This window comes from Podarcis gaigeae (assembly GCF_964106915.1).
Source record: "Podarcis gaigeae genome assembly, chromosome: 6".
Lineage (NCBI taxonomy): Eukaryota > Metazoa > Chordata > Lepidosauria > Squamata > Lacertidae > Podarcis > Podarcis gaigeae.
The window spans coordinates 51,425,716-51,447,425 of NC_139682.1; the positions used below are offsets into that span (position 1 = coordinate 51,425,716).

At 42.7% G+C, this 21,710-nt stretch overlaps 2 protein-coding genes across 5 annotated transcripts; one reads left to right on the forward strand and one right to left on the reverse strand.

The window, feature by feature from the left end:
* Positions 1-392: 392 nt before the first annotated feature.
* LOC310846240 (uncharacterized protein) lies at positions 393-15,334 on the reverse strand. 4 transcript variants are annotated; one of them, XM_083742481.1, is made up of 12 exons: positions 15,187-15,329; positions 10,627-10,792; positions 9,416-9,449; positions 8,235-8,395; positions 7,669-7,750; positions 7,101-7,281; positions 6,505-6,572; positions 6,273-6,349; positions 4,775-4,875; positions 2,668-2,762; positions 1,756-1,887; positions 393-594 (listed from the first exon to the last, which is right to left on the reverse strand). In XM_083742481.1, the coding sequence occupies exons 1-12, from the start codon at positions 15,282-15,284 to the stop codon at positions 458-460; spliced, it is 1,332 nt and encodes a 443-aa protein (XP_083598607.1). In that variant the 5' UTR covers positions 15,285-15,329; the 3' UTR covers positions 393-457. The 4 variants fall into 4 exon arrangements, with proteins under 4 accessions (XP_083598607.1, XP_083598609.1, XP_083598608.1 ...); XM_083742483.1 differs by lacking the exon at positions 15,187-15,329 and adding an exon at positions 11,544-11,675; XM_083742482.1 differs by lacking the exon at positions 15,187-15,329 and adding an exon at positions 11,415-11,565.
* MMACHC (metabolism of cobalamin associated C) lies at positions 11,753-21,521 on the forward strand. Its single transcript, XM_083742561.1, has 4 exons — positions 11,753-11,955; positions 16,018-16,212; positions 17,969-18,121; positions 20,570-21,521. Exons 1-4 carry the CDS (start codon positions 11,872-11,874, stop codon positions 20,879-20,881), a joined length of 744 nt encoding a protein of 247 aa, XP_083598687.1. The 5' UTR covers positions 11,753-11,871; the 3' UTR covers positions 20,882-21,521.
* Positions 21,522-21,710: the final 189 nt, after the last annotated feature.

A 21,710-nucleotide genomic window follows, 5' to 3' on the forward strand; every position in this document is an offset into this window, starting at 1 on the left:
GAAGCCTGAATTGACAGAATCTGGGGTAAAGTGGATTGCTTACCAGAATATTTTCTCTTGCGGCTCAGTCTCAATATTTCATTTCAATATTTAAACACTGCAAATTATGAGTGCTGAGAATAATCAGTTCCTTGAAGCTGGCCGATACGATCCATATCACACCCGCAGGGACCAGCAATGCAATTGTTCCTTTTCCAGAAAGGGACACTGGGAAATCTCTGAACAAAACATATATATATATACACAACACACCCTTCTCAAATGATTTCAGCCCCCTGCATCATACTTGCATGTGCTAATATCACCAGGTCATAGGTTGAGGTTAATACTGTCCTTCTACCTCAATGTTGCATCTGTACAAAAGGCAGCTGAGTGTGTGTGAGAACAGTACGTATGTTTCTCTGCTCTTTAATTTGTTTTCTCACTAGAAAGAATGAGGCAATCCTTAGGTGAAGTTTTAAAGGTTACTCAAGTTGAGCTCAGGAGGAGTGTCAGTCAGCTCACTGCTGAGGTCTTCTGTGTCCAGCGTGCCACCAGCTGCCCCTCCAGGGGTCTTCTTTTCCAGCTTCAAGCCTGGTATGGAAATCTTGTCATCTACAAGTACAATACAAAGTAATTAGCTGACTATTTTGTGGTTGTTGTTATAACATTTTGCAATTCAACAGTATAGAATTAATAAGCTAGAAAGAAGTGCTTTCAAAAAAAGAGGGGAAGTTTAAAAAAATGAAAAGATTGAAAGAAAACTGGTAGACCACTTTTCTGAGCTACTATGCAGCAGCATATTTTTCCATACGTTAAAATTTTAATAGACAAAGTTTGTCTTCCAGGACCAACACAAGTACAGATGGTAAGTCTTGTGTGCAATCATCCACAAGCATCACCGTTGAGCCAGCAGTGAGTATATCTATAAGCTTCACTTATAGTATATCTATAAGTGTCAAACCCATTTGTCAAGAGCTTCAGAAGAGTCTTCAAACACCCAACTATGGAGTGATTGGTTTTCCTTTACAAAACCCAAAGGATTACAGTGGAACCTCAGGTTACAGACTACGCTAACCCAGAAGTAGTACCTCGGGTTACGAACTTTGCTTCAGCATGAGAACAGAAATCGTGTTCTGGTGGTGCAGTAGCAGTGGGAGGCCCCATTAGCCAAAGTGGTGCTTCAGGTTACGAATAGTTTCAGTTTAAGAACGGACCTTCGGAAAGAATTAAGTACTTAACCCGAGGTACCACTGTATTTGGCTCATCCTCTAGGCATGAGCTTAGATGTGCAAAATCTTCTGGTAAAAGACAACTCTACAGAGGGAAACAGCTCTAGTAAAGATCCTTGAAAACACTTTGAGGGCACCAGAACAGAACACAGTAGAAATGTAGCAGCTTCCTTCAAAAAGACTGAGTCATTAGGATTAGGGTAGAGAAAAAGCAAAATGCAAAGAGGTTTAAAGAGAATCTGTGCACAAGAATCTTAAGCATCTTAATGAAATAGGGTAAGAATTCCCCTGACGAGAATGTTAATCCCTTTATTCTCAAAACTGAGGGTTCATCTATGTGGTACAATATGGGCTTTGCTATTTCAGAAACAGAAGAAAAGTATACACAGCAAGTAGTAATTTCAGTATCAATCCGTTCCTCTTCCAGGGTACTCTGGCAATGCTGCAATTCAAAATAAAAACTTGTAGAGATAAACTTCACAGCCTCAGAGCAATCACTAGGTAATGGTTTCAGTAAATATTTCAGAGTTACACCCAGGCTCACCAGCAAGTTGTGCAATCTCTGGTTCACTAAAGAGTTCATCTGAGCTGACATCTGTGAGACTGAATTCAGAGGCTGAATCATCACTGAGAAGGGATGACAAGGTAGCATCATGCAGCAAAACTCTCTTTTTTCCTGGGGGACAAAGTTCAAGGCAGATTAAGAGAGACTAGCAGCTCACTTAAAATTCTGAGCTTTGTCTCAAAGCAATGTTTACAACTTAGTAAATAACTGAGCTTGCCCTTACTGTCCAAAGTCCCAACGATTCAAGACAAGACCATGTATGCAATGCCAGTATATTTTCTAATTAAGAGCTTTATTATTTCCATTTAAAATATGGCTGGCACCTGGGTTTATCTGTGGAAAATATCATGCATACATAGGGAAGGATTCACCTTACAAGTCCTGTCAGTGAAAGCCTGTGCAAGGGGGCTTATCTTTCCCCCAGCACTTCTGCAATTGGTTTCAGCAGCGTTGGGAGAAGCCCCAGGTCAGGGCATGGGGGAAGGAGAGAGGGAATCATTCCACCTGGTAAGCTGATATAGTGCGACACTGAATTCCTCCCAAAATGAGTAAAACTGAGAAAAGTGAACTGCTTCTCTGACCATGTATATTTTTTACAGGAGCAGAATATTTCACAGCTGAAGATGAGAGTCTAATGGGTTGTGCTGAAGCAACACTGGTACAATGAGGGCCATTTTACACAATGTTATTAATATATCCATAGCAAAAAGCAAATACTCTTTCATGCATCTGAGTGCTTATGTTGCAACAAGACTGACAAATGGATGTGCAGCAGCTGCCCAGTCCACAAACTTGCAGCAAAATGAGCCCTCATGCCACACTTCCCATGTGCACCCATTTTCCTAATCAGAGATGCTCTCAGTGTCAAGTGTTCTAAGAACAAGCACTTACTTAAACGGAGGTTTTTCTCTCCTAGTGGACCAGCGTAGAGTTCATCCTCCAAGTGCAGACCTTTCACCTGTTCTTTTAGGTCAGTAACTGTAGTTCTGATTAAAACAAATTCAAAAGCCCACAGAAATTATTAGTGCAGACGGAAGAAACATATTTATAAGAGATGAGGCACTCTTGGACCTCATAAACCTGAGCGACACAGTCAAGTAAGCTCATAACAGCTCTGTGCGATTCACTTAATGTCCGAAAGTATCCGTAGGCAGTGAAATAATCAAGCCTTCAGTGAAAATGGAAATGCTTGATGAGCTAATGAAAAGCAAGCCATGACTGACTTCAGTGACAGAGCAGCTAAGTTTATTTCAATGATATATTCAATGGCTTCTCTGGTGTTGCTTACTTAGAATCATTCATAGGTTTGGGAGGAAGACAGGGAAATAAGAGGAACTAGAGAGAAAAGAATTTGATCCTCTGAATTCAAACCACTATAATGTGACTCAGTCACTACAGGTTGTGTGAACCTGGGTGGTAATTGCTGGAGAATGTTCTTTCATTCCCAAGAGATGAATACTGGGAAATGGACATGTACTGTGCCACTCAGTACATCCCCTCTTATAAGATCCAAGCAGTTCATGGATGAGATTATCAATGTCTACTAAGTCTTTGTAGGCTATGTACTACCTCCAGTCCCAGATCACATGCAGAAAAGTGCTTTTGAACTCATGTCCTATACTTGTGGATTTCCCATAGCCATCTGATTGATAGGGCTGGGGAAGAAATTCAATTCACTTTGCATTCAAAGGCAACCTTATCTAATTCAGATTTTCCAAAAAAATATGAGAACTGAAATCCAACCATCTTTCCCAATTTGTGCTCCTCCAATTTTTGCAATGCAGTTCCCCAGGCCAATAATGTGTACAAAAATGCACATACTATGGTAAAGTGTGCATACAAATGCATATGCTATGGAAAATAACATACAAAAATGTTTATATTATGCAACATTGCATATAAAATGTACATATTACTTAATAAATAAAATCACACTAACACTCTGATTAATTTTCATGAGGTTTTTTTTTGGGGGGGGAGAGATGAAAACTGATGTAGAAATGTGAAGAACTGAACTTAAGTATGGAAAAACAGGAAACTGAAATTGACACCTCTGCCCATCCCTACTGACTGATCACTGCAAAAACAGAATGCTGGACCAGTCAGACCTCTAATCTGAACCAGCAGGGCTCTTAGGTTCTTACAGTTCAAGGCAAAAGCTATAAAATGCAGCAAGGCAAAAAAGCAAATACGTAATCTCAATCAAAGGGGACAGAAACAGGAAGTAGTGGACAGAGGTAGCGGATGTTTGAAGTGGCATGTCTGTGAGCTCTCTTGATAGAAACCCCTCTCTAAACAGCACCAAGTGAATCATCAAATTCACTGAGCTCGTTCGCAAGTTAACATAAGGAAGTTCACAGAAGGAAAGTTTCCTGCCTTCTCCAGCCACCTGTGCTCCCTGAAAAGTCAGTCTGGGAGGTCAGGAGCCATCTTGAGCAATGTGGAATGGGTGAATCACCCCAAACCAGGATTGATCTCAATGGGCTCAATGTAAAATTAACAGAAGGAAAACTTCCCTTTCTCTTTTCCCCAGCAGTCCCATTTCACATTGCTCATGAAGAACTGACCCTACACAGAAGTTGTTTGGGCCTGGGCTGGGGTGTCAAGTGGCTATAGGGAGAAGGGGATGGGAAACATCCAAACCATTGGGTGACGAGGGCAGCCTTCCTCAACCTGCTACCATCCTGTCTGGTCAGGAATTAGTCCAAAACCTCTGGAAGGCCCCAGATTAGGGAAGTCTGGTTTGGGAAGAAAGCAAACTGCTAGTCTTCTGCAGCACCTTCAAAGATTCCTGTCTCGTCATTGCCTTTTTGGAGGCTAATGCAATGAATAGGCGGCCCTCTGGTGGACAATTGTCTACTAGCAACCATCAACAACACCATTTTTGAATGAGAGAAACAAGTGGTAATAATTTAGCAACCATGAACGTCTCAATCCTGCATCAAACCACGGGCAGCTATCAAGTGAAGCACATACAGCATAACATGTGTTTCCCTACTTGACATGACTAAGTTCCTTCTGAGTGCTCTGGGTCTCAATCCTAGCTTTGTCCAAATCCTTAGTCTGAGCTTTATGACTGTCCTTCAGATCTTCCAGCATCTGGGAATAAGAAGACAGATAACTATGGTTTTAACCTAAGCTTTTAGGGTTAATTTTGTTTTTAAAAGAAATTTCCCCCACAAAAAAAATAAGCAGGGAGTTAAGAGTGTTTTGGGTATTTGCTTGTTTTTTAGTTTTTAAGTATATCCATAGTTTCCCACTCATGCATTCTTCTGCAGAGATTAGCATATACCCACAGACAGAAGCAGAATGGCAAACACATGTGACCATATTCCTAATACCACTGCACTGTTTTTTCCAGGCTGGGAAGCACAGCACAGTGGTATAATGGCCTTAAGAGGTGCCCACAAGTTTCCACAATGTTTGGAAGCAGCACTAAGTCATTAACTATGTTTAAACGAATTAGGCTGTGCACAAGCTAAGCATCTGTGTATACAGCTGTAACCCTCCCACTTGACTCCTCCCTCCATGAACAAAACAAACAATGAAATCATTTTGCATTCAAACCAGCACTTCTGGTTTATCTCCAAATAAAACCTCACAATTTGAAGCCAAGGTTAAATCATTACTTCCCAATAGTGGTTTGTTTGCTCTAAGCCCAAACTCTATTTTAATGCGAAAGCAGAAAGGCAGGACATACATCAAGACTGATGGTGGTGGCTACAGTTCAGGAATATTTCCATAGCTTATGAAACCATCATTAGGGAAGGAAGAGTATTTAAACAAGTGGCACCAAAGGTGAATGACTACTTCTTGAACTGAATATTTGCTAGAGCAGCAGGTGGGACAAATCTTGGCCAACCAGGCTATTTTCCACAAACCATGCCCACCAGTCAATCTGCTGACAAATCCAAGTGGCATCAGCTGATTGTCAGATGGGCAGGGTTCAATTCTGCCTTGGCAGGTACTTGCAACCCTTTACTTCTCAGCTGATAAGCAAAGCTTAACTCCTTCTCAGGTTGGCTGTATGAGCAGGCACCACAGTCAAGGCAAGCCAAAAGGAAGGTGCTTTTTGTGAGCACTGAAAGAAAGGAAGAGAGTTTTCACAAGCTAAGGCAGAGTGCATGAGGGAAAAGGCCTTTGCTTGCAAAATGGCCCTTTCTTCATTTCCTCCTGGACGCAAGGATTTTTGCAAGTGGGCAGGACACTTACCTGTCAATCATGTAACATGTCATATAATTGACGGGTAGGTTGTTGACATGTGAGGAGGTGCCAGATAAAGCAAAAAAAGGTTCTTCACCCCTGTGCTAGAGTTATCTAGCTTGTAGGTATAGTGTAATCTTGTTCTAATCTTTCAGTCATCTCTGTCTTGTCTGTCTAATATATTTTAGATATCTGGGGTAGGGACTGCATCCCCCCTTCATGTTCCATGCTGGGCCTAGGACTACTAGCACAAAGTGAATGGGTAGCAGCAGGGAACCTTCTTAACAATGTACCTGACAGTATCTTCTTTGAGTCTTCTTTATCTCATCAGTTGCAGACACTTGGTGGAACAGATCATCCTCTTGTTGTTCTAAAGGGTACAATAAGCCATGTCATTTTTTCAATTCTGTACATATTTCTCTCTTCCCAATGAGGCCCACAGGGCACATAGCCTTTATCCCAATAGTTACAGGACAATATTACAGGACAAAGACCAGTGGAGCATGAGCATCAAGTAGTACTTGCCTAGTTTGTGCTTCAGGTGTTCCATCTCTCTTCTGATGCACTTATATTCTTGCCACAAGATTTTCTTACTAGAGTAAGAAGGAGATCAGGAACAGAATTAAGACAACAGGGATCACTTTTCTGGATTTACTGCAAAGCCCATTCCAAATTCAGCTGTTTTAAAACATCAAGAGTTTTGAAATTTATGGAATTGGCCCCATGCCATTCTGATTCCCAGAGAAATGGTAAGATAGAGCTCAAGCATGCTTCCATTGTTGGCTTTCTATAGGCTAGAAATCAGTGAAAAATATATTGCTAACCTACGCGGTCCACTCAATTCACTACAAGCAAGTGGTTCTTAATAACAGCAACTGTTATTCTTCCCAGCACAGCAGCAACCCCATTCAAGAAAACTTGGCAGAGGCCACAGTTCATTCAAGTCTTTGAAGACATTCTCAAATTGCAAATGACATGCCAACTTTCTTCCAGCAATTAATGATCTGCAGTTGACACTTGGAAAAGTACTGTTCTTTGTCCATCACCACACTATCCCACTCATCTCAAACGCCCCTATACATAAAGCAGAGTTACTTTCACTAGATAGCTCAATTGCTGACCTCTCCCGCATATCTTGCATGATGCCAGGGTTGGAAAAAGGATCAGGAGTACAGTCACCATCTGACTGCTGAAACACTTGCTGCCGAAGGCTACGGAACTCAGTCTTCAGCCCTTCCATCCTGACTCCCAGCACTGAGTCTAAGCTGCCGTGAGAATTGTGCTGCAGTCGATCCACCTCCTCTGCAACATGAAGTAGGACAGGACGAAATTAGCCAACAGTTATTCCCCTTGGCTGTTGTGGAGACACAGTGACATTGATACCCATTCACTGTTGGTGCATGGCAGTCTGTTAACCACATTCAAGAGAGGTTTGTCCACATCAGAATACCATGGAGCTGGCAAGAGTGCTGACAGACATAAATGAAGTGTGGATTCAAGTATGAGGAAGGAGGGAGGTGGAGAAGTGGCTGGATTCTTAGGTACCATGACATATTTCTCATAACAAGGTTATCAGCTAAGCAAAAGAAGAATCTTCCAACAGTTTCATTGGATTTTTGTTCATTTCTGGGTCCAATTCAAAAATGCTAATTATTATTAGCAATGCCAAACTGGACAAATCTCTCATACCCTCTAGGTGACTGATACTCTGCTGCTGCAGTTCCTTCTCCTGTTTCAGCCGATGTACTGCCTGGGTGAGGGATTCTATGACCTAAGAGAAAGAAAGGAGGACCAGAGTCATGGGAACAGCAAATACCAGCTAAGCAAGGAGCCCTCAAAACCTTAGGCTGGAACATAATATACTAGAAAAACTAATCCTAACCAAATTGTTGGTTTGAGAACGTGTATTATTTCCTGTTACATGATTTAAATCTCACATTTCCTCCAAGGAGCAGGGGTTAGAATAGTGGGGAATTCTTGGAATTCCCCACTATTCTAACTCCACAACAATCCAGTGATGCAGACTAAATTGAGGCACAATGGCTGGCCAAGGTCTCACAGTGAGTTTTATGCCCGAACAGCAATTTACAACCCAGATCTGTCTGCTTTAAGTTAAACCATCTACTGTATGGCACTATCTTCTCATGTGCAAGACTTTGCATGTGGTTTTGCTGGTGTATGCACCTAGATGTATTAGCAAAGCTTTTCTCTACACCATAGCATAGTAGCTTGTGCATCATTTCAGCGTCACTTACCTGGGCTTGGGAATGCAATTGCTTGCTGATGGCAGAAAGCTCCTCAGCAGCCATTCTACAGCATGAGTGAGCTCCACATGTGAAATGCAGGGGTGGTGGTCCAGTCTGTTGCTCAGTCAGAGCAGCACTCTCAGTATTTATTCTGTCTAGCAAGAGATCAGCTGTTGGGATGGAAAGGAACAAACCTGACTGGCCCACCTAGTATGGAAACTGTCAAAAGTATCTACCTACATTGCTTGCTCTCTAAATCACCTCAATTGCACAATACAGCCTACTCCGCTGTGCTATTTCTTGTCCACGTGTGCTCTTGGACATATAGCCCCTGGTATAGAATTCTTTCAAGTATTCAGTTTGTTACCTCTTTCTCTCACTTTTAAGAAATTAAAATATTCTCTTGGGAGTCTATTGGATTCCAACCCTCTCCCTTCTCAAAAGTTAATTATTGTAGGCTTTTAACTCTTTCCCCTTTTATACTTCCGCCCTGTGATTTGGGCAGGAATTTGCTATACTTTCCTGTTTCACCTCATGCATATTAGGTGCTTTTATAAATAGCAACCCCTGGTGCAGAAGTGAGTTTACTATCATTTTTTTAAAAGCAAAGCCAGAGATGGAAAGGGGAGAAAACAGAGGTGGGGGTGGATGTGTAGGTTCAAAGAATCACCTCGCTGGACCAGACCCAGCTCCATCTAGCCTTTCATTCAGTTTGCAGGAGCAGCCAGTTAGTTAGATGCCTCTAGGTGCTTATAAGCAATAAACGAAGGCAATTGCCTTCTCTCACTGTTTGCTCCCAGGATTTACCGTATTTTTTGTTCTATAAGACGCACCAGACCACAAGACGCACCTAGTTTTTGGAGGAGGAAAACAAGAAAAAAAATATTCTGAATCTCAGAAGCCAGAACAGCAAGAGGGATCGGTGTGCAGTGAAAGCAGTAATCCCTCTTGCTGTTCTGGCTTCTGGGATAGCTGCGCAGCCTGCATTCGCTCCATAAGACGCACAAACATTTCCCCTTACTTTTTAGGAGGGAAAAAGTGAGTCCTATAGAGCAAAAAATATGGTATATACACTATAATTAGTAAAGAGCTCTCTAATCTGAAAACTTCAGAAATTCAAAGTATGAAAGAGATGTTTCTTTCTGGAAAAGGTGCTTTAGAATTATACAATGCAGGTCAATCATTCTTACCTTTGGAAGAGATGCTGGAAGTGTTCAGACGTTGCTGGAACAAAAACAGAAGATGGGACAGAAAGTTATAACATTGTTTTGAATAAACAGTGGAAAGATTAACACTTGAGTATATGAATGCACATTGCTTCCACCGAGCGATGCTACATGAAATTTAAGTTAGAAAGTACTGCATAAACACTTGGAGAGGAACTGGCAAGACAAAATGTTCTCATTCATCATTATAGTGCCTTCAATGGACAGGACAGTAAAATACACAGAGCAAGGTAAATCTGCACAATGTCTTAATGCCACATTTTCCAGGCAACGACAGCAACTGTCATTTGCTAACTTGGCCAAAGATCAAAGAAGCATTCCCATACCTTTATTTATAAGATTTCAAAGCTGCTTTTTAGCTGCCATACCCAAACTGGTATACAAAATAGTCAATGTATCTTAAATTCACAGGCTAAAAATAGGAAAACTACGGCAGCAATACAAGCCCAGAACTAAACAGTTTAATAGCAAGAACCCAGGTAGTAAGGGTGATTTCTAAAAGCAGAACAAAATTAATAAAAACCCACAAAAATGGTTTTCCTGTATCCAGAATGTCATGGAACAGAGTCAAATGAACAGCTCTTAGAAGTTAGCTCCAAAGCTCAGAAAAACCCTGCAGATCCACATGGATCCTCAGGATTTTTGCATTGGGTCACCCCAAATTCACCATCAGATCACATAGCATGTGCATGGCTACAGCCTGCACCAAACACACACACACACACACACAGTTTCGTGGGGCCGCAATGGCACAAACGTGGTTACAAAGCATGGATCCACATGGATTCTCAGGATTTTAGCATTGGGCTACTCCAAACTCACCATCAAAACACATGTCTGTGGCTACAGCATGAACCACAAAAATCATACATCCACTGTTTTGTTCAGAATATTTTTTTTCTTGTTTTTCTCCTCTAAAAACTAGGTGCGGCTTATGGTCAGTGCGTCTTATGGAGTGAAAAATACAGTAATAGCCACCTTTAACAATCAGCAGCAAAACACTCAGCAGATTTTATTAAAGACTAGCTCTTGGAAACTACCATCAACACATTTCCCCCTTGCAGAACACAACTTTGGTGTGATCAACTTTTAAATATTTAGCAGCATACACACCCCTTATTCAATTACACTAGACACTTTTCTTCAACCAGTATGTTGCTCCAAACAAAACTTGCCTTAATTTTTGCCATGTTGCTGTCTGCTGCAGTCAAGAGAGAGCTGAGCTGTGTGTCCCAATCCATGCTGTTAGCAAAAAGATGTTTTAACAACTCACTGGATGCCCAACTGTAACCCGGGAAGAGTCCTTGGCTAGAAAGAAATCCCAGCAGGAGAGAAGAAAGCCTGCAAAAGCAGCAGGAGACGGTTTATTTTTCTCCCGTGAGCAATGCTGAATCTCATCATAGCAAAGGAGGGGTAGGGTGGGGAAGGTACAGACTTGGGAATGCATACACTTTTGCAGAAAGACTGCCTAACAAGTTTCCTTCACATCACACACAAAAAATCCTCTTAAGGGAATGCAGCATCAGACACCCAACATCTCTGGGACAGATTCACAAGCACCTTTTAACTACTGTGCCAACAGTTTAAAGAGCACAGCTCTAAAGCACAACGCTCCGGAGACCCACAAACTCTTTCAACGATAGACCACGGCTCTCTAGGGGCAGAGATAACCAAGCAGTTCCTCAGCAGAGGGGAAATGGAAGCGGAGGCGCCCTCTTCCCACCCCCGTCCTTAGAGACTGCGGCCAAGAGCAGCCCCTCCAGGGAGGTCGCTTCCTGGTGTCCGGGACACAATCTGGAGCGCTGGGCGAGAGGGTCTCCCTCGGCCGGTCCCACAAGGGAGCGAGGAACTCCCCGCCCGCCTCAACCCAGCCACGGCCGGTGGTGGCTCTAGTCTGGAGGGCTGGCACAGGAACCACGTCAGCCTCCCCGCTATGAGGACATCCAAGCCAGGCCCCACTCACTAGCGCTCCCGGCTGCCCCGACCAAACGGAGGCCAAGGGAACGGAGGGCCGGGGGCGAAAAGCCGCGCCGGCCTTGCCTGGACCCGCAGCCAGACCCCCTCTCCGAAGGCAAAGGATTCGAACACGCACGTCCGAAACCGCTAAAAACCCCGAGGCAGGTTCCGCCTTCCGCTCCGCCGCGGAGGTTTCTGGAGAGGAAAGTCCGTAAGGCCTAGCGGCTACAGTGAGGGGGGAAGTCACCGGGACTGCATTTCCCGAAAGGCTCTTCGCGCCCCAAAGAGGGGGGTGTCGGGAAAAAGCGTCCCGGTTCCTTATTGGGAGAGGCGCGCGGCCCGTCGCCGCGAAACGCGCTGCCAGCGGGAGGGAAGGAGGACTCGGCTCTCGTGTCTGGCGCGTGGTGTGGGTCCGCCTTACCTCATGGGAAACTACATTTCCCACAGTGCTCCGCGCTTATGCTATGATGGAGCTACGCGTGGTTGAGTTGGAGAAAAGGATCCGAGATCACTTGGAGAAGCTGGGCTTTGAAATCCACCCGCTTAAGGTACTGCAGGAGGGGTGCAGAGTTGGGGGAAGCGAGTCGAAAGAGGAGGAGGAAATCATCGGTTTCTTAATTGCATGTGCTTCTTCAGACATATGGTTGGCATGCTGGTAGGGCAGAGCGGCGTTGCATAAGTGTTAACACTGACCCCTGTGGACCCAGAATATAGGTGAATATAGGTGCTATGCTGTAGCTCCACACGGATTCATGTGGTTCATTGTGCCCACTTTGGTTCGTGATTCTGCCATTCTGTTCATATTGCTCCGCTGTTGCATTGTAGTTGCTGCTCCCTGTATAGTATCACTTTTTTGTGTGTGGCTGCTACCATTTTTTGGTGCCATTTGACGTTCTGCTATTTAAATATGCATTTTTTAATAATGTGTGGAATGAATACGTGGGCTGAAATTTTCATTTTTATTGCATAATCTGTTACATTTACAACATGGACATCGGAAAGGCTACAAGTAAGCTTGTTAGTGTTGTTTGTGAGCGAACATTATAGGCTGCAAGCCATTAACAATCTCAGATATCAGGCACCATCTGATATACTAGCAGATCTTTTTGTGGAAAAAACCCTGTTTCTCTGGTTATGTGCCAAATCATTTTTTCACCCATTGTTTCCAGAAGTGTTCCATTTCTTTTACCGCCCTGTGGGTTGCATTCCAGGATACCATTTTATATTTACCCCTAAGTTTAAAGAATATTTGTATTTCTGAAATCCAGGTACGTAATATATCAGAGGAGATACAAATGAGATTAGATACAGAGAAGGAATAAAGCGCAGTAATGTGGAAAGTGGGGTATAGCTGGGAATGTGGCCAACAGTAGCTGGTTATAAAGATGAATGTCAAGTTCTGTTGTCTAGGAAGTTAAAGATTGACACTGAATAGATTCAACTAGTGTGAAGTTGAGGCATGTCCTACCGGTGAGTTAAATATTAATCAAGGTAGAGGAAGAAGAAAAAAGCAATTTTCTCTTTTAGGCCAATCAAATCCTGACATTCCTGCAAAAATGTATTCCTGGTTTTCTGTGGTTTAACTATACACAGTTGCAGCTGTCCTCAAATATAACTCTTGCATGAGACAGAGAAGTCACATGACTGAAATGAGTACATTGTGATTTGCCAAAGAGGCAATCAGTGCTAGAGGCTATAAAACAAATCTCCATTTGGCTTGCTAATTAATAAGGCCTAGAAGCTCTAGAGAAGAAATTAAATCCTATCAGTATGACAGTGTGTTCTCATAGGAGGCGCAAATGCTAATAAACTCACTGGACATCACAGTGTGATGGGAAACAGGAGATGCAGGTTCAAGACCTGCCAGGGCACTGATCCTCATAAGGCTTGGTTTCAAGACCCTTGATCTTCTGGATCTTGATCTGGACACTATAATCCTGTTGATGCAGCCTAGAACAGCATTAGCTTTTTTTCTGCTGCTGCATCAAACTGTTGACTGATAAGCTTGTGGTCTACTAAGACCCCTAGATCCTTTTCACATGTACTGCTGACACGTCTGGTATCCCCCATTATATATTTGTGCAGCTGGTTCTTCCTGCTTAAGTGTAGAGCCTTACATTTGTCCATATTGCAATTCATTTTGTTAGTTTTGTCCCAATTCTGTTAAGGTCATCTTGAATCCTGATTCTGTCTTCTGTGGCATTGGCTATCCCTCCCGGTTTGGTGTTATCTGCAAATTTGATAAGCATCCCCTCAATTCCTTCATCCAAGTTGTTTATAAAGATGTTGAATGACAATGGGCCCAGGACAGAACCCTGCAGCATGTCACTTTTATCCAAGATGATGAGGAGCCATGAATAGGCTGTCTTTGGGTTCAGTTTGTCAACCAGCTATTGGAAGTGACCCTAGCTGAGTGAAAGGTGAAAAATGCTTAGGGAGAGAGACTGTAGAGAAAAGTCTATGACAGATGTAGGAAGGATTCGGGGCCACCCATACTTTGGGTGTTGACATCATTCTTTAGACATATTCAGAGCAGGTTTATGGTGAAATGCACTTGGAGGCAGTAATGCTTCTGAATATCAGTTCCTGGAAGCCACAGGAGGGGAGAGTGCTATTGTACTTGAATCATGCTTGCTGGCTTCCCACAAACATCTGGTTGGCCTCTATGAGAACATGATGTTGGACTAAATGGGCAATTGACCTGATCCTGTAGACTCTTATGCATAAAATTGCCACCTGAACAGTTAGTTGTTGCTGGTGTTATTAAATTTATTACCCACCCTTCACCAGCAGGTCCCAGGGTGGGTTACAATGATTTAAAATTAAACATTAAAAATACTGAAAACAGATTACAACTACAGTAATAGGGTGGCTTCTGAAACCTATATCTCAAGTGTCAAAGACCAAGATCCAGAGTTGTGTTGATCCCTCAGTTCTAAGTATTTGTTTATTTTCAGCAACATTTATATGCTGCTTGCAGTAAAACCTCCAAACAGCTTAAGCAGCTTACAAGAAATGTTAACATTCTCAATAAAAACAGTTAAATATAATTAATACTAACAGTACAAAGATTAAATGCATCAATACCTACCTATCTGGATAGGCTTGCCTAAAGAAAAATGCTTTAAGTGGATGCCAAAAAGAGTACAGTGAAGATGCCTGCCCGGAAAAGGTCAAGTGGGCACAAATGGGGTAAAATGATTCCGCAAATAAACCAATCTCCAGCTGTTAAGGACTTTATATACCAATAGTAACACCTTGAACTTGGCCTAGTAACAAATTGGCAATCAGTGCGAATCTCTGGGCTGCAGTGTTTTATGCTGACAGCACCTCACTCTTGTGAGCAACCATGCTGCAGCATTCTACACCAACTGGAGTTTCTGGGTCATGCACAAGGGAAGCCCCACATAGCATGCATTGCAGTAATCTAATCTTGAAGTCACCAGTACCTGATCTACCATGGTCAAGCTCTCGCAGTCAAGAAATGGCCATAGCTGTTGAACCAGGTACAGTTAATTAAAGGCACTTCATGCCACTCAGGCTACCTGGGCCTACAGTGACAAAGCTGGATTCAGAAGCACACCCCGCCCCCCAGCCTGGGTATCTGCTCCTTCAGAACGGAGTGCAACCCTGTCCAAGCCTGGCAATTTGTCAGAGCCGGGAACAACTTCCTCACAGTGCCTCCCATCTTGCCAGGATTCAAGCTCAACTTGTTTTTCTCATCCATCCCACCACTGCATCTAGGCAACTACAAGCTCCATCATTCATTTTGCTCTTACCTATTTCCAGGTAGTACTTCCAAAACCCTTTTTGTGGCCTCCTGCTGCTCATGACCCCTGCTGCTTGTTCTGCCTTCTAGTTGCTGATCTTTGGGCATGAATCACATGGTTAAACTGCAGGCCCTAGGCTTCTTGTTTGATGCTGCTCACAACCCTTGTGACATCACAAGGAGCAGTGATGCTGTGTGATTTTAGCCTATGTCAGAGGTTGGACTGTGAACTCTAAATTAATTGAGCTCAGTTATTGCAGTACTAATTTCTCTACAGCAATTTGATGGGTGGTAGAAATCAGAATTTAGCCCAAGTTTCCATTTTATTTTATAATAATTATATTTTATTGGTTTTGTAAGTAACAGTAGGCCGAAGCCTTGCCCATTGGTATCACATGACATCATATCACATTAGGTGCCAGGCAGGTAAAGCTGCAGTGCCAAATTGAAAAGGAAAATTAGGAGGACACTCTAAAGTGTGCTCATTATTCTTCCTTTGCAACCACAGATTTAAGGTTGAATTACCTGCTTCTTGAATCCCCCCCGCCTTTGGAAAAACAACAGCAAGTTCTCAATCCTTTGAAAATCTGAAACCTTGAGAAACACAGTGAAGCACTATTATGCAACTATTTGTACGGTAATTTGTGTTGCTTTCTATGTGGTGTTGTTGAGTCTCCTTGAAAGACTCACAGAGTTCCAGGTAGGGAGGTAAAGACATTTGAAGATTGATTGATTGAGTTGCTTCTAAAAGCTGTATCTTAAAACCTACATTGCTCAGAGTGTACTCCCATCAGTTTCCAGAATCCAGGCTAACTGTAATTATATTTTTTCTGTTCTGAAGGTAGGGTGGTACAATGCGGTCCTTTCTCCAGCTTTTCACTTGCCCTACTTGGATGACACTCTGGCATTCGTTGTGCTCAGCACTCCTGCTATGTTTGACAAAGCCTTCAAACCTTTCTTGAGGAATGGGCCACTGAAAAAGATTCGTGACCCTGTGGACCAGTGCATTTCTCATCACCTCACATTGCTTAGGGAGGTAAGAGATTTTGATGCATACAGACAAGTCATGGAGAGAGTAGCTATATACACTTTCCTAAAGTCAGCCCCATTGAACTCATTGGGGCTTACTTCTAAGGAGGCATGCCTAGAAATGTACTGCCAGTTCCCTATACCTTGGGAAAAGACAAAATATTTGGGTGGTCATCCTTGTTCCTTTTTAACCAAACAATAAATAGAGTATAATCCATATTGTGTTTTGGGGATGGAGTTACTGCTTATATTTTTAACTGGGATTGGGAGACACAGTGGCTAAAAGCCATTCTACACATTACACTGAAAGAGATGGTAGACTTTTGTACAGTACCTTTATAGATTGCGTATTTAATGCTGCACTGTATAAAAAATGAAACAACAAACCAAAGCCCTGTATGCTGGGAGCTTTCTACTTACACAAGCATTCCCAAACTTGACACACCCACCCTCCTGCAATCTGAAGCAATTCAATCCAGAGTTCTACCATTGCCACCTCCTTCTGTGTGATGTGTAGAATGGTTTTTGGAACCAATATTGGAAATAACTTGTAAAATAAGTGTAAGTCCTAGCAAGTATTGTTTGGAAAAATTGTTTTGTGGGTAAAGGGGTCACTGAGAACTTGCTTTATTATATTGCAATAATCCCACCTCACACTGGTCTAACTGAGATAAGCTTTCCCTGGGATTTATATGGGGTGATTTTTTTCAAAATAAGCAAGCAGTAAATGATGTACTGTTGTTACAATGGTGGTTTTGTCTCATGTGACATGGTTTCCCTTTGTGTGGCTTCAGTTTCCTGTCTGCAGAATAAAAATGCTGAGTGGTGACATTATAAGGAGACAGGTGTGCAAACACAATGCCATTCATTGTGATAACGTACTTTCACCTGGGCCCAAGAAACACTATGGAGTAGTGACACGGCTATGCACAAAGCCAGCGATGGCTTCTGTGTCTCTAGCATGAGACAATCTAGCTTTGTTTTCTCCATTTCACCTCGCCTGCAGTCACCCAGCTTCACTATACAGTGGTACCTTGTGTTATGGATGGGGTCCGTTCCAGAGGCCCGTCCATAACGTGAAAAGCCCACAACTCGAAGCGATTTGGTGCTTCTGCACATGCACAAGCGGCGAAACCTGGAAGTAACCCATTCCGGTACTTCTGGGTTGCCGCGGTACGCAAGATGAAAACATACAACCTGAAGCGGACGTAACATGAGGTATGACTGTATTTGAATAAATGTTATAAAGGCTTGAAGGTCATTCAGGGTGGTTTTTCTTGTTCTGCCACTTTGAATATTAATTCAAAACTTTATCAGCAATTTCATTTTATGTATAGAGACTTTGAAAAAAAGAAGCCATTGTGACAAGCCCAGGGAACTGGAAGAATTTGCTTTTGGGTTAAAAGCTGTTTGTAGACTACATTGGCAGTCATGCTTCACCTGTATGTGAGAAGATTTGTGAACTCCTTAATGGAACTGGGTGGAATAATTCTGGAAATCCTGAGAAAGAATTCCCAATATAGGACAGATTTTCTAAGGCAGGTCGGCAAAGTGACACATGCCTCAGAGTTTCATAATACACAAGGCTGTAGCTCCTTTATCAAGAGGTCGCATTGCTCGTTCAACAAGACTAGAGGCCCAGCTTGAAGCAGGGGACAGAGTGAGGCTGGGGAATGTAGACTGACTTGCTACATCATCCTATATTACCTGTAGCTAATCATCTTCAAATGTGAGTTTGATCTAATAAAAACTCCTCTTTCCAGAGTCTTGCTGACCAGCAGGTAGACATCATGTATGACTATGAGTTGTTGCCCAACCGGAAGCCCAAGTTCCTGGCCCAGACAGCTGCACATATAGCTGGTGCTGCTTACTACTACCAGAGGAAAGATGTGCAACAAGATCCCTGGGGAGAGAAGGTGAGATTTAAATTGGAGCAGGAGAAGCAGCAGAGGGGTGCTTGTTTCTTGGAGAGCCATTGATAAACTGTGACTTTCTCTGTTTCAGAAGATTTAGTGTGTTTTCTAAATGTTTTATTGGGTGACTTCTTTCTCTCTGTCGGTGATGTACGATGATCAGGAACGCACCCCCTCCTTGCATTGACCCAATACAGATCCATATTTTCCATCAAGAAAATTCACATTCTTCTCTTAGATAAATTATGAAATTAAGGGGTTTGTTTTACTTTATTATAGTGTTCATATTAATTTTTTCCATTATATTTTGTCAAGGACTTGGGTGGCAGAAGACATAAGAATAGTCTTCTTTGGCACTGGTTGAAGTTACAGGAAGGCAGCCATTAGTGTGTCATGTTTTGCTTGCTAAGATTTGAGATTTCAGCAATTGTTTCCTCCATGGTTTGAAAACGTTCTCCCACATGTTTAAGCTTCATAGCTGCATTTTTTAAAAGTTGCTTTTAAAAGTAATTTTAGGTAGGCTGCCCAATGTTAGCTATTTTCAGAGTAGATCCACCGAAATGAACGTACTGGTACATTACTAATTAATTTCAGGGCAGCCTACTTTGAGTAGTAAATTATTCCCTGGCATTTCAGTGACAGTGTCAGTTGTCTGCAAATAATTAGTGAGGTGCCCTAAAGCAGGGCTGAGGAACTATGACCCTTTAGATATTGCCAGTCTGCAACCAGTAATCTCTGCCCATTGGCTGTGATGGCTCAGGCTGGCCAGAATTGGAGTTGAACGACATCTGGGGGGCCACAAGTTTTCCATCCTAAAGGATTTCCTACCAAGGATACTTTCCCCTTTCTAGTATTATAAAGCACTGTAGCAAAACATTTTGGAAGGGCTGTAGTTTGATGGTAAAGTACATGCTTTTTGTACAGAAAGTCAACAAAACAGTTCATTCAGTGGGCTGCCTTCCAAGTAAACATGCGTAGGGCTGGGCAGCCTGTAAGTTAACAAGTCACTCTTTGTTTACTTATCTAACTGGCTATGCAATCAGGTGCCTAGAATGGAAACTAAGGCTGAAATCTTATGAGCTCAATGGAACTTTTGAGTAGACATGTACTGTATGGGATTGCACTTAGATGCTTTGTTACACACACACACACACACACACACACACACACACACACACACACTCTGAATGGCCATCTGTCATGGATGCTTTAGTTGAGATTCCTGCATTGCAGGGGGTTGAACCAGATGACCCTCAGGGCCCCTTCCAACTGTACAGTTCTATGATTCTATGAAGATAGTATGTTGGTTGTGATGTTTTCACCTCTGGCTTACTCTTTTTGACATTATTTCAAAAACTTGCAAACCCCATTGGATGTTGTTGGCATCCATCTATCTTGAGAAACAATGGAGTGCAACTCTGGGGGTGAAGTCAAACTGCTGCATTAGCAGCATCAAAGTGACTTCCCTGGGGCACAAGCCTGGGCAGTGTATATGGAGGTCCTGGGCTGCCCAGACAACAAGACCTCCCTCTCAGTTCTGCTCATGTGGTCCAAAAGAAAGCAGAGCAAAACATTTGGCACCAGCTTGGCTGCAGGAGTTTCCAGAAGCTCCTTGGAGACTCCACTCTGGATTTGTGTAGGGTTTACTCTTTAGCCTTTTCTTCTCCAGAAGGTATCCCACAAGGCAGCAGAGGTTTAGGACCAGAGTTTTCTTTCTCCTAGATGAACTACCTTTTCAGGTTGACAAGCCCCACCCTCCCCTCACTTCCCTCTACAGTACATGCAGAAACTGCCTTCTTCACCATTGGCCCCACTATTGGTCTCATCCACTCAATCTACTGGAACCTGTCTTTGCATGCAAGGGAAGTCCCTAACTCACCAAGGTTTTGAGTCCTACCAGCTACCTGCACCTGGTTTAGCCAGTCAGTCGAAGCCGTTTTCCAGAGTGCGGGGAAAATGTGTCTGTGCACCATGAAAATCTGTGTTTCTCTCAAATCACTTCAAATTCCCTTGTGCCTCCATGATCACAAGAGCCTGAGGTGTAGCAGGAATGGAACCAGCCCAAATCCTATTAAGTGATGGCAACCTTACATCTCCCCCCCCATTAATTTATTTATTTGCTTTTCTGTTACACATTCTCCACTAATACACAAACTACATACATAATACGTAATACCAACTACATAAACTCCTACAGTCCAAACAAAACAAATACATTCTTCCATGTACTACCCTTCCACGTCTTCCATGTTTCTTATCTCATTATCTCTTGCTATATAACTTACACTGCTGAACTACTCACATCCTGCTAGGTGCCAACCTTACACCTTGAAGAGAAGCTTTCTTAAATCTTTTGGTTATATTTGTCTATTACAATATCCTTCCTTTTTCTCTGTGAGATGTAAAGATTGGAAGGCCTTTTAATTCACTTAGCCTTTTTTCTTTCTCCAGAAGATCTATGGCGTCTGCATCCACCCACGTTATGGAGGCTGGTTTGCTATCCGGGCTCTCCTGCTTTTTCCGGGCATTGAGGTGCCTTCCTTGCTGCAGAAAACTCCTGTTGATTGTGTGACAACAGAGGAAAAGAGAATAGAACTTCTAGAGAAGTTCAATTTCCACTGGCGGGACTGGAGCTATCGGGACATTACTGAAGTGAAGGAGAAGTACTCGGAGGAGCAGAAAACGTACTTTGCAACTCCTCCAGCTGAACGGTTAAAATTGCTGACTCTGCAAGGAGGATTGCAAAGGAATGCAATACACTGAGTTGCTGTTCTCCTGGCCCAAGGGAGACTCATAGCCTATTATACTGTGTCCACTTCCATGGAGGGAGAGATGGGTGGTTTACTTGGGGACCCAAGCTGTAGTCCTGGACACACTTGCTAGGAAGTATGACCCATTGAACACAGTGGAGCTTTATTACAAGTAAATATGTCTAGGGTTGCACTGTAATATTAGTTACACTAAAAGCCTGTGAATCCAGGTGTAGGAACACTAGTCGTCCATCCCCCCCATTATTATTTTTTAGAGGAATGTAATTTTTAAAACATGCTGCTGTATTTAATTTGAGGGTATTTAAAAATGCTTTTTGTGTGAGAGAGACTCTGGTAGGTGGTGTAGTTATTTTTCTTCGGTTATGAATTCAGGAGAGATATTTTTTGTAAATGGCACTTTTGCTGTCCTGTGGGAGAGATGCCCCACGAAGCAGTTGTTTTTGAAGGATGGTGTTGTCTAGTCCTTATCATAGTCTAAAGTCATTTCAGCTTCTCAACATTGCTTCTGAGGCTTTGAAATCATTGTGTTCCAGTGGTTTCTTTTTCACTTTCCACTCCTGTTCAAAGGACTAGAGCTGTTGTCTAACTCATGTTGTGAAGGGGAGGTGATAGTAAAACTGAAGGAAGCAAAACTATCTGGCTCTTTCTGTTACGAGTCTTTTGTGGCATTCATGCTATGTTGCAAGGCTTTTTGGGGAAAGTACATAGCCTTGAATTAGAATATTAGACTAGGAATGCAAGTGTCACCCAGTCCATTCCTGCCAGGACCTACAATATTTACTGTTGGCATGGGTGAAGTGCTAGGTATTTCCGTAAGGGTT

What these genes read in the sequence shown, in the direction of transcription:
- MMACHC (XM_083742561.1), top strand. Translation starts at nt 11,872, where the DNA reads ATGATGGAGCTACGCGTGGTTGAGTTGGAGAAAAGGATCCGAGATCAC. An exon ending in TTGAAATCCACCCGCTTAAG is followed by an intron (nt 11,956 to 16,017) that starts GTACTGCAGGAG and finishes TCTGTTCTGAAG; the next exon opens with GTAGGGTGGTACAATGCGGT. An exon ending in AAGATCCCTGGGGAGAGAAG is followed by an intron (nt 18,122 to 20,569) that starts GTGAGATTTAAA and finishes TTCTTTCTCCAG; the next exon opens with AAGATCTATGGCGTCTGCAT.
- LOC310846240 (XM_083742481.1), bottom strand. Translation starts at nt 15,284, where the DNA reads ATGCCCAAAGATCAGCAACTAGAAGGCAGAACAAGCAGCAGGGGTCAT. An exon ending in GAAGTACTACCTGGAAATAG is followed by an intron (nt 10,793 to 15,186) that starts GTAAGAGCAAAA and finishes CTGCTTTTGCAG; the next exon opens with GCTTTCTTCTCTCCTGCTGG. An exon ending in ATGCAAGATATGCGGGAGAG is followed by an intron (nt 6,573 to 7,100) that starts GTCAGCAATTGA and finishes TTCTTACTCTAG; the next exon opens with TAAGAAAATCTTGTGGCAAG.